Here is a 12,591-nt window from a genome sequence, read left to right as displayed (position 1 = left end):
CCGCTCGCGTCCCTAAACAAATTAAATTCAACGCTAACGAACCTGAAATTGAAGCGTTTTTAGTGGAGCCTAGTGCTCCCGAGTACGATTCCGACGATTCTGGTGACGAGACTATTAGACCGTGTGGTGAGAACGAACACTTAAATTTTAAACTAAGTCCAAGTGACAGTAAAAGGGTGAAAAATATGGCGCAAGGTAATCCGTTTGCTACCCTAAAATACGCGGTCGAAGCCGTTCCATTTTTCGACGGAAAAAATATCCCATTAAGTTATTTTATCGAAGGATGCGAAGAGGCAAAGTCTATGTTGCCCCATGAGGCAGAGCCTCAATTTACTAAAATTTTACGAACGCGAATAGTAGGCGAGGCGCGACGAACAATTAGAGATCAAGATTTCGAAACAGTAGCTCAGTTAACTAAATATCTAAAACAAATTTACGGCGGATCTAAAAATGTGTATCAGCTACAGGGAGAATTAGGAAACGTATATCAAAAGAATGACGAGGATGTCGTCACTTATGCTAATCGTGTAAAACTCTTAGGAAAACAGATACGAGAAGCCTATCGTAGTTCAGAACACGCGTTAACAGATCACGACGTGCGAGCATCTTTAGAAAAAGACATGTGTAAATGTTTCATCCGAGGCCTAAAACCCGAAATCGAGCAGAGGATCGCTCGAAACTTAGACGTACAGGCGACTGTAACAGATGCCCTACGCATAGAAAGAGAGCTTCGTGCTATTACAGATTTACGACATGGACCTGCTAACTCCGACCGAAATAATGTACAGGAAAATCGTTCCAGAATTTGTCAAATTTGCTTTAAAATTGGCCACTCAGCAGCTAATTGTAGGAAACTTATGCAAATGGCAGACTCTTTTAAACAAAATAATTTAGGCACTGAAATCCTAATTTGCCAGATTTGTAAAAAACGCGGACATAGTGCAGAAAAGTGTCGATTACGTGATCCTCAAGCTCAACGATCAATAAATATGGTGCAGAAAAATACCATAAAATGTCAATTATGTTTTAAACCGGGTCATAATGCAAAAAATTGCCGCCTAAATAATTCTAATAACCAAATAAGTAATTTTAACAATAAGATCTCCATAATTTGCCAGTGGTGCGACCGACCGGGCCATTCTGCCAATAATTGTTGGAAAAAACAAAACGAGCAAACAAATCTTAATAATCAAAACAGAATCATCTGCCAAATTTGTAATAACTTGGGCCATACAGCTAAAAACTGCCGTTCAAATTCTAATCAACGGGCAAATTCTGCTGACGGAACGTTTTGTCGTTATTGTAAAGAAAACGGGCACCTAATCGAAAATTGTCAATTACGCATTGCAAGCAATAATCGTAAAGGAGAAGGAAACACGGGAAACGGGAACGGCCCCTCGAAATCGGGCGTACCGCAGGGGTCCGACCAGACTTCACGCCCGTCGACCTCACAGAAAAATGCGTAAAAAGTGACCCTTCGGAAATTCGGCCCGTAACTGTAAATCTTAACAAACAGAGTCGCGTACCTACTGTCCAAATAAAAATTAACGAAATGATTTTGCCCATAACTTTTATGCTAGACACCGGTTCCGGTCCTAACATAATTAAGGAAAATTTTGTGCCCCAAAATTTAAATATTAATTATAATAACGTTTTACAGTTAAATGGTATAAACAATTACCCCGTTTATACACTCGGAGAAATCGCTTTTACTCTTTTTGGCAAGTCAGTAAAATTCCACATAGTAGCCGATGACTTTCCGATTACGCAATCAGGAATATTAGGAAACGATTTCTTTAAACAAACAGCTTCAACTATCGATTACGCACACGAACGCCTAAATGTTTTTGGAAATTGCGTGACATTTTCTTCTCCGGAAACTATCGTAGCATCACCCAGATCAGAATCCTTGTTTTACGTAAGAATAGAAAATCCAGAAATAAAAATAGGTTATTTACCAAAAATCAAATTAGCGCACGGAATATATTTGGGAGATACTATCGTGGAAAACGTGTCGGGAAAAGCTTACTTGAATGTCATAAGCACTTTGGACGAAGAGGTTGAAATTCGAGTACCTACCCTTCGACTCAGGCCCCTGAGTGAACTGCTCGACGACCATAAAATTGATCTTAACCAGGATAGTTTAAGGAAAACGCGAGAGACAACAATACAACCTGAAAGAGACGAAACTCTTAAGATGCAAAATGAATTTAACAACGATGAATTCGACGATAGAAACATTAATAACGTTAACATTATTAATAATAATGAAAAATTCGAAGATGGTAATAAAAATAAAGCTAAGATCAAAGTGAACAAAAATGATAACGTGTCAAATAATAAAATTAAAAAAGAAATTAAAAATAAAGATAAAATCAAAGGTAAAGATAAAAATAACGCCGAAAAAAAGAATGATCCTGAAGGTAGAGAGGGAAGTTGTCAAACCCCTCCAAAATTATTAAACAATTCCAAAAACGGGGAGGAAAGCCGTCGAACCTCGTCAAAAGAAATGAGTGATTCTATATCCTTTGAAGGGAAAAGTTTCCATACTTTTCCGAATCATCAAATCATTCCCGGAGAGGGAAGTTACCAAACCTCTCCAGACCCCGTCGGTTGCGAGGAGGGAAGTTACCAAACCTCGCTACGCAATTCGGCACAATCTTCTTTTAAAAATTTAAAAGGGAGAAGTTTTCTATCCTCCCTAAAAGATATAAAATTTCCAAAGGTTGGATCACTCTCGAAAAATAATGGAAAAGAAAATCAGGATACATATGTAACAATTGAAGAGCTACTGGATAAAATCCAACATTTTAATCCAAAAATAACGATTAATGACAGTATTAAGAGTAAAAATAAACCATCTTCGAAAATTTTGACGTTATCGAAAATTAGGACTCAGGAAATGATAGATAAATTTATGCGCAGGAGGAAATCTAAACATAAACATGAAAATGTGAAAAAATTAGTAAAAGATTGCATGGAGAAGTTAACTCCGCATGAAAATCTAAATCAAGACGCTGTTAACACTCCAGCCCGTAGCAAGTGTCTAGTAGTAGCAGAAAAATCTGGAAAGGATCGCCTTACAGAAATCGTCGACCTACTACGTTTGGAACACTTAAACGCACGAGAAAAAGAAGGCATAATAAGGCTTATTACACAGAGTCAAGACCGATTTCACATACCTGGAGAAAATTTAACTGCCACTCAAATATTACAACATCAAATTTCAACAATGGATGATCGACCGATAAACACGAGGCAATATAGATTTCCGCAATCTCATAAGGAAGAGATAAATAAACAAGTAGAAGAACTGCTGACAGGAGGTATAGTTAAACCTTCACAATCACCGTATAATACACCCATATGGATAGTACCCAAGAAGGAAGACTCGAAAGGAAATAAACGCTGGAGAATGGTTTTAGATTTCCGAGCTTTAAACGATAAAACAATCGGAGATGCTTATCCATTACCGAATATTGTCGATATTCTTGATCAATTAGGAGGAGCGCAATACTTCTCCGTATGTGATTTAGCTTCCGGATTTCATCAAATAAAAATGGATCCTGCAGATGGCCATAAAACTGCTTTCACCACTCCTTTTGGACATTATGAATTCGATAGAATGCCTTTTGGATTAAAAAATGCACCTGCTACTTTTCAACGTTTAATGGATCTAGTATTATCAGGACTACAAGGCCAGGAATTATTTGTTTATATGGACGACATCGTTATCTACGCCGCCTCACTGGAAGAACACGAAAGGAAATACAATTTATTAATTGAAAGGCTTCGAAAGGCCAATTTAAAATTACAACCGGACAAATGTGAATTCTTAAAAACGGAAGTAACTTATCTAGGGCATATAATTAGTAAAAATGGAGTTAAACCTGATCCTAAGAAATTAGAAGCAGTAAAATTATTTCCTAGGCCCAAAACACCAAAAAACATTAAACAATTTTTAGGACTCGCCGGATATTATAGACGATTTATACCGAATTTTTCAAAACTGGCGAAACCATTAACTAATTTGTTAAAAAACGATACACGATTTGAATGGACGATTACTCAAGAAGAATCTTTCGAAATATTGAAACAATTATTATGTAAAGAACCCGTATTGCAATATCCTGATTTTTCCAAACCATTTATTTTAACAACGGATGCTTCTGGGATAGCAGTAGGAGGAATATTATCGCAAGGAGAAATAAATAAGGATCGTCCAGTGGCCTATGCATCTCGTACCTTAACAGATAACGAACTAAAATACGATACATACGAAAAGGAAGCATTAGCAATAGTTTACTGCGTTAAACATTTTCGACCATACTTATACGGACGAAAATTCACACTGGTAACCGATCACAAGCCTTTAATGTGGTTTAAGAATGCTCAAGATGCAAACATGAGAATATTACGATGGAGACTAAAATTAGCGGAATACGATTATGAAGTGGAATATAAAGCAGGTAAAATGAATGTAAACGCAGATGCATTATCACGAAATCCTATAAACCTTGAAGAAGTCGATTGTAAACCAGTTAGAAAGGGCAGACAGAAACGAAAAATCTTTAAAAATGCTAAAACAACCTTAAAAACGCAAAGAGAATTTGACGAAGAAGAAGATAATTATAAATTGTATCTCTCCGATTCTTCAGAGGAAGATGATAATTACGAACTACGCCTTTCTGACACTGAAGAAAATGATAATTACAAATCACATCTTTCTGATAGCGAGGAAGAAAATTACGAATTACATTTTTCCGACACCGAAGAAAACGAAAATGCAATTAAAAATAATACAGACTCGATACCATTTACCCAAGAAGAATTAGATGAACCAAATCAACAAATAATAGAGAGAGCATTAATTCACAGTCCACCTACACATGACAAAATACTAACAAGAAGTCGGACAGCACGACGTCGAATTACCGATCAAGATAATTTAATAAAAGAGCAAATAGACGATAACGTTATATTGTTAGACGATAGAAATGATCCGCCTGATAAAGAAAACAATGATGAAGACGAGGAACAAGAAAATATAGACAATAACCAAGAGATCAATATCAAAAATTATAGTAAACCCACTATTAATAATCAGCAAATAATAAAAAATAATATAATTGAATCTCGCGATCTATTATTCTTACGTAAAGACAACATAGCATATTTTGTTGATACAAACGGTAAACCTTTAGATTCCGGTTCGCAAAAGTTATTCGAACGAAACAAACTTCCAAATTTAAATAATCTTATGTTAAATCAACCTAAAACCATTAAAATAAAAAATTATTATCATATAATATTGCCGATAAGCGAAGAACAACGAGAAGGCCCAACATTAACTTTATCTCGAATCATAACCGCTTTAAATAACTTAAAAGAAACTGTTGAAAATTTAAAAATTGAAACACTTAGTATTGCTAAAACGGATTTTATTAACAATGTACCGTGGAACAATGTCAAAAATCAACTACAATTAACATTCCTTGACGCACCAATTAAATTAATTATTTGCAATGGATTAGTTAAATATCCACCTAGAGATCTACGACCAATAATAATAGGAGAAACGCACTGTTTACCCACTGGGGGACATCGCGGAGTAACTAAAACGTATAATAGAATCAAACATAATTATTACTGGGAAAATTTAAAAATAGATGTACAGCGTTTTATCCAACAATGTTTACATTGCCAATTAAAGAAACTAGTTCGCGTAAAAACCAAACAACCTATGATAATTACCGATACACCCGGATCATCTTTCGATAAGGTCGCCATGGATATCGTAGGACCTTTGCCTAAAACCGAACGTGGCAATGAATATATCTTAACTCTACAAGACCAACTCACTAAATTTAGCATGGGAATACCGTTATCCGACCAAACTGCCGAAACGGTAGCCGAAGCTTTCGTCGATCGATTTATTTGTGTATTCGGTTCTCCGAAAGCAATTTTAACAGACCAGGGTAGAAATTTTATCAGTGACTTAATGAAAAAGGTAGCTAAAATATTTAAAATTCGTAAATTCCGTACAACCGCATTCCATCCTCAATCAAACGGCTCATTAGAAAGATCACATCACGCATTAGGAGAATATTTAAAGCAATATGCAAGAGAACAAAAACAGTGGGATAGATGGATAAGTCTCGCGATGTATAATTATAACACTAGTGTACATGAAGCAACTAAACACACGCCTTACGAATTAATCTTCGGCAAAATAGCACGAATTCCGTCAAATGAACCTTTAGCATCTGGCGATAAATTAGCAACTTACAACGAATATCTTGTAAATTTAGTTAGTCAACTCCACGCAATTCAGAAAAATGCCCGAGAAAACGTTGTCGAAGCAAAAATTAAATCGAAAAGACACTATGATAAAAAGATAAACCCACAAACATTCAAACTTGGTGATCAAGTCTTTTTATTAAAGGGCCCTAAACCTGGCAAATTTGGAGATCAATACACAGGACCCCATGAGGTCTTAGAAATATTGAATAGAAATAACGTAAGAATTAAAATAAAAAAGAACAGTCGCGTTGTACACCCTAATCGCCTACGAATCTCACACATCAAACCAACTCCTAATAATTAAGTAATTTTATTATTATTAATCAAAATAAGTAACTATAAAAAAAAAATATATATAAATATATTTTACACAAAAAAAATTTTATAAATAAATAAATGATAAATTGATTAGCAAATAAGGAAATAAGTAATAACGACAAGCTTGACAATTAAAGGTGCGCTATATTAATATACCTTAGACGTGCTAAATTTCAGATGGATCTCCGAGGATTTTTAATAATCGCCGTGCTAAATTTTTGGTTACGCGGCACTAAAGGCATAATAGGATATGACTGCGGATCTGCATCGACGAACATTACGACTCTATCATTACTGGGGATAGAGGAATGTGATATACCACAGCCAGAAGTAGCAGCTCAAAAGATTTATATACAATTGCTACAAATTAACGAATTTACCTCCGCGAGAGTAATACAATGCAAAATAGAAATAGACAGATTAATCAGGAGATGCGGAATGTTCTCTCACTCCATGGACGTGTACAACGGAAAGCACGCGTATATAGAAGAGGTATCAAGAGACGCCTGCCAACGAATGCATATGTATGGTACTTACGAAATCGGGAATACTCGAATAACAGGATTGAAATCCAATCAAACTGCAACACGACCGGTAACACTGGCCGGACACGTGAACAATGATGGCACCTGTTCCGGAACAACGTATAGCGATCCATTTGGCACATGGGAAAAAGCCGTGGTACTCGCAACCATAAAAATTACACTACAGGATTATATAGCTGACGTGAAGATAAACACGAACCGAGTCCAACTGAGGTCTGGAGTGACCTGCGCGTTGAGCGCAACACATTGCACTGACATCGAGGGTGGGGATACCTACTGGGCATCCATGCCCACGGATACCTGCAGGTTCGGCACTTATGGAGTATTATATGAAGGATATGCACACAGAATAATAGACGTCGTCAATAAACAACAGCAAATTGTTTATTCCATGACTACAGAAGACACAGTTTTTGCATTGGCAAGCAGAGACTCCTATTCTACTTGTGGATACACTCTTTTCCACACGGAACATCCAAAATTAGTAATTTTCGAAACTTCACCAGGCGTAGCAATTTTTAAAAAAGAATCACGCATAGCTAATTTGGACATTTTCACCTATATGAATTCTAAATTTGTATATGTAGAGAAACATGTGCGGACTCAATTTAGTGAACTATACAAGAATATTCTACTGCAACAATGTCAGCTCGAACAAAAAATATTACACAATTCATTAGCCATAGCCACCCAATCGCCGGATGTCTTCGCTTATCACTTCATGAAGGGACCAGGATACATGGCCTTACTAGCTGGCGAAGTAATACACATAGTAAAATGTGTGCCTGTCGAAGTAAGAGTAGCACACACCGAAGAATGCTATGATCAATTGCCTGTGACGCGAGAAAACAGAACACAATTTTTAACACCGCAAACCCATATACTGTTACGACAAGGAACGCAGATTACCTGCAATTTATTCGCACCACCCATGTATCTTCTGGGAGATGCATGGTATAGACTCACTCCTAAACCAATACATACAGTACCGCCGATGACCATGAAACCGATGACAACACCGAGCTGGAAATACATTAGCCCCGGATCACTTGCTACCAGCGGCATATATACTGAAAGAGATTTAAGCGATCTCAGGGATCATATTATGTTTCCTGCTGAGAGACCCGCAATGTTAAACACCTTGGCCAGAGGAATGATGGGCCACTCTACGATTATGCACGATGGAGGATCTTTTGCAAACTTCCTAGATGAGGCATCAGTTGAAAAAATAGCTATCTCGGCATGGCAGAAATTTTGGAATCGATTCCTAATTTTCGGCAATATAAGCGCTGGATTTTTAGGAATTTACTTGGCAGTAAGAGCAGTAAAACTAATACTGGATACCATTGTGCATGGCTATGCTCTACACACAGTATACGGATGGTCCATATATTTGCTTGGAGCCATCTGGGACTCGTTAACTCAGCTCCTATTACACTTAAAACTGAAAAAACCACGCGATGAAAACCGAGAAGCTACACAACCACCCGCAGAACGAAACCCGATAGAAGACTCTTCACAGAGGGGAACCTACCCCCTACTACCTGCAAAGGACGCATCCACTTATACATTCGCACTGAAGGATTGACCGCTTGATTTCTCTTTCCCTAAAAAAAAAAAAAAAATAATAAAAAAAAAAAGGGGGGAGACGGAAAGAAAGACAGGAAGAAAAGAAGAGAAATACATAAACAACAGTTTTCCTATCAACTTTACACAAGCGCCAACTTTGATTTTACGCATTTTATTGTTTTATCTATTTTAATCTGTTTCGCTCCTTATCATGAGGTCTCGCAGTTGCGACTCGAAATTCGCACCTAACCCCAACACCACCTTTTTGTTTATAGAAACATGGAGATCGAACACCTCGATACTCAAAAACTGAGCCGCTCGCCGTTTGCTGTTAAAATAGTAAGGGTGTTTTCGCCTATGCTAATTTGGATTCACTTGGAAAATAGTAAAGAATCCTTCCAAAAAATGATGGAGGACTTCAACCAGCGGATGAACAAACGCCGATTCTTCCACTCGAATACAAAACTAGGTGACATTGTTGCTCTTGAAACAAAAGGAGGATGGCAACGCGGCATCGTTACGAAGATGAACGGAGATGAGACAGTGCAGATAGGCCTCCGAGACTGGGGCGTGTATATTCGCCATGCAACAGCTGAACTCTACCATCTCGAGGAGAGGTTCAGAGAACATTACTGGCAAGCTGTGCCATGTAGCTTAGCCTACACAGCCCCCGCCACTACAGGACCCACATGGTCTCGTAGGGCCATAAATGTCACTCGAAGCATCGCAGAACAGCAAACCGGAATTATGCAGATAATCAAACCAATTCGGGACGAAGGTGCACTCATCAAATTAGATATCAAGAATGAAACTAACAACGTTTACCACAACCTCAGAGACTTATTAATAGAATTAGGAGTTGCGCAAGAAATAGCGAATATAGCCACACACACCGTACCATCCGCGTTGAGTTAAAACGCATAAGAATATACACATAATTAGTGCTATAATCACAAATAATAACTAATAAAAATAACAAAAAATATACATATGTATATATATATATTATGTTTGTTATTAGGCAAAAGAAAAGTTTTTTTTAAAAAAAAAAAAAAAAAAGGAAAAAAAATTTATATAACTATCTTTTATAAAAAATTATCTTTAAATTATCTTCTATAAAAAAGGAAAATACATAAATATATATACATATATATTCAATAGTATAAGTAATAACCATAATATTATACACACACATACATACATATATATATATATATATATACACATATATACACGTTTAAAATAATGTTAAGAAATATCTATATATACATATATCTCTATATATCAAACATATATATAGTACAAAAAAAAAAGAAAGAAAAAAAAAAAAGGTTTTACTATCTACCTCAATAAATAATCAAACATATATATATACATATATATAGATACATACTTCTAAAAGCATATATATATATATATCTAAGTAAATAAGCAAAATAATTAACTTAGACGTAGGCTTAACTTCTAGTAAATATTCTACTTAATACATACACAAATAAATAATATCGTATACTTAAGGGATTTTCATATATCCGTAATCCTCTCATAAGTAAATCTTAGATAAAGTGGAATCCTTTTCATTAACAATTTGCTATAGGGAGAATTACTTGATGATCAGTCACAGTATAGAATGTCAGAGTACCAACTTTTACAAATACAAAAAAGAGAGAGAAAGAAGAAGAAATATCTATACATACATCGAGGAGTAATGTGCCACTAATCCATTTGACGCTACACTGAAAGATCACCCTGGAGTCTGCTCGATGCTCACGGAACTTAATGTACGACTGCCCTGATTGGGAAAATACGTTAATTGTGGTAGACTACCACAATTCCCGTCACCAGTGTTGTCATAATCCGGTGACTAAGGACAAACCTGAGTACGCACCTACCACATCACCCTACCTGATCCATGAGATCAACCCATATGAAGGTTGCGGAAACTTTATTAATAACAATGAAGATAAGAAGACTGTACAGAGAAGTTCCTGTGTGAAGATGAAAGCCGAGCTGGGGCCAAGGGATGGAGAAGATAAGTGACTATCCAGAAAAGCAATAAAAGGGAACATGTGGTTGGACTGACCTGCGGGCCTTCGTACGTGACATTTTGGGACACGATTATCACGTAAATAAAACTCCATCTTTTCTTTTCTATACTCATTTTACCATGTTCTATCAAACATTTAAAGGGATTCCACGGAAGAAGGCTTCACCAAATCCTTTATAGTAGATTTTTATTATTAGAAATAAAGTCGAAAGAAAAATATATATATATATATCCAGTATGTAAGCGACAGCAAAAAAAAAAAAGAACGAAAGAAATAAGGAAGGGGTTTTGGAGGTCGCCTTTCCTTTCCTTCTCTTTAACAAACAAACAGTGTAAGAACGATTCGGCATCTTAAATGGGAATGTTAACCGAAAAAAAAAGGGGGAAAAGAATCTATCTTTAATTTAATTGCAAATGTTGCATACCCCCAACATTTGTCTAAGGTGGGGGGTGTTACGTCCTGATCAGACTTCACGATTCTTTTCTTTTATTTAAATACCAGACCTAGTAAACACGGGACCAACAAAAAACTTTTAAAGAATATTATAACGCCAGAGCTGTTTTTCTCACGAGACACCATGAGCTCGAACTTTCTTACAGAGAAAAATAGCAAGGGGGATAGATATTTGAAAATACCTTGGTCGGTCAGCGTGCCTATCGTCGTCAGAAAAATCATAAAAGTCAAAACTTGCGGAAACCGGAGTCTTTAGTCGACTCCAGATGTTTAAAGTAGGAAATAAAAACTGGCACTAGCTAGCCATATACTTGGATTCTGCCTACGGGAACCCTAATAGATAGGATTTTACCGAGTGACGATCGGGTAATGACCACAGTCGCACGCCTAGAAGGCATGACACCTGATACGGTGCACGTGTTCAGTAGGTCTGGGAAACCGAGATGCATTAATCGCACTCTCCACGCGACCCCAGGGCCACGCGACAGTCGTAAACTGTCAAATTTATTAGATCAGTGACCCAAGGCCTCGCGAACTCATATACCGATTCTCAACCCTCCAATCCGAAAGCCGGGAATCGGGGCAAGCACCTCTATAGACCACCCTTCATTCCGTCGTACGGTCTAAAGACTACGCCCACCTAGATCTTAAGACACTGAGATGCACCCCACCTATACTAATTAACACCAACCGGGTTACGCCACCTCAAAAACCTACCCCCATCGCATATGGACCCGAAACGACGCTATTCCTTATTCGTTAGGGCCCCTTTTCTTCCTACCCCCATTCCAAGTAACTTAATTACCTAAACCTAATCCTATTAGTTAAAAATGACGCCATCCTCCCCCACATTAAAAATCTTCTCACAAGACTAATTCCTATTCGATCCCCGCTTCAAAAACCTAAGATTTTCCAAATGGATCCACCCCAAGGAAAGGGTATAAAAACCCGTGTTTTGGTGGCTCCAAGCGCAATTATACCCAATCAATCACACACAGTTTTTCAAGCAGTTTGCGCAGTTATTCCGTTTAGCTCAGTTTCTCGAAACAGTTTTTCGAGTAGTTCGGGGGCGCGAATCAAAGAGTAAAATCAGTTGATACTTTGTCGCGACCATCTCGTGGTGCATCTCAAATAGAAGGCCCATCACCCTGACGACACCATCCCGCAGTAGGGTGCCCACTCGTTTACAAAAGGGTCCGACGCCTATACAACACCTTCCCTCAACGGGGCGCCTGCTCAGAACCACCGAACATATTCAACGCGATCCGAAACTACTCTGCAACGAGTAAGTCAGTTCATTTCTCTTTATTTTATTATTTCTTCTGTCCTCCCTCCGGAAAAATAATCCACATACA

General features: G+C 37.3%; 1 protein-coding gene across 1 annotated transcript; it reads left to right on the top strand.

Annotated features, from left to right (window-relative positions):
• The first annotated feature begins 7,019 nt into the window (after window positions 1-7,019).
• Window positions 7,020-11,847, top strand: LOC136998781 (uncharacterized). Its single transcript, XM_067351974.1, has one exon. The coding sequence runs from the start codon at window positions 7,060-7,062 to the stop codon at window positions 8,752-8,754; it is 1,695 nt and encodes a 564-aa protein (XP_067208075.1). The 5' UTR covers window positions 7,020-7,059; the 3' UTR covers window positions 8,755-11,847.
• The last annotated feature ends 744 nt before the right edge of the window (window positions 11,848-12,591 follow it).

The sequence above is a fragment of the Linepithema humile genome, chromosome 3 (genome assembly GCF_040581485.1).
Source record: "Linepithema humile isolate Giens D197 chromosome 3, Lhum_UNIL_v1.0, whole genome shotgun sequence".
NCBI lineage: Eukaryota > Metazoa > Arthropoda > Insecta > Hymenoptera > Formicidae > Linepithema > Linepithema humile.
This window is presented reverse-complemented; position numbering and strand designations above follow the sequence as displayed.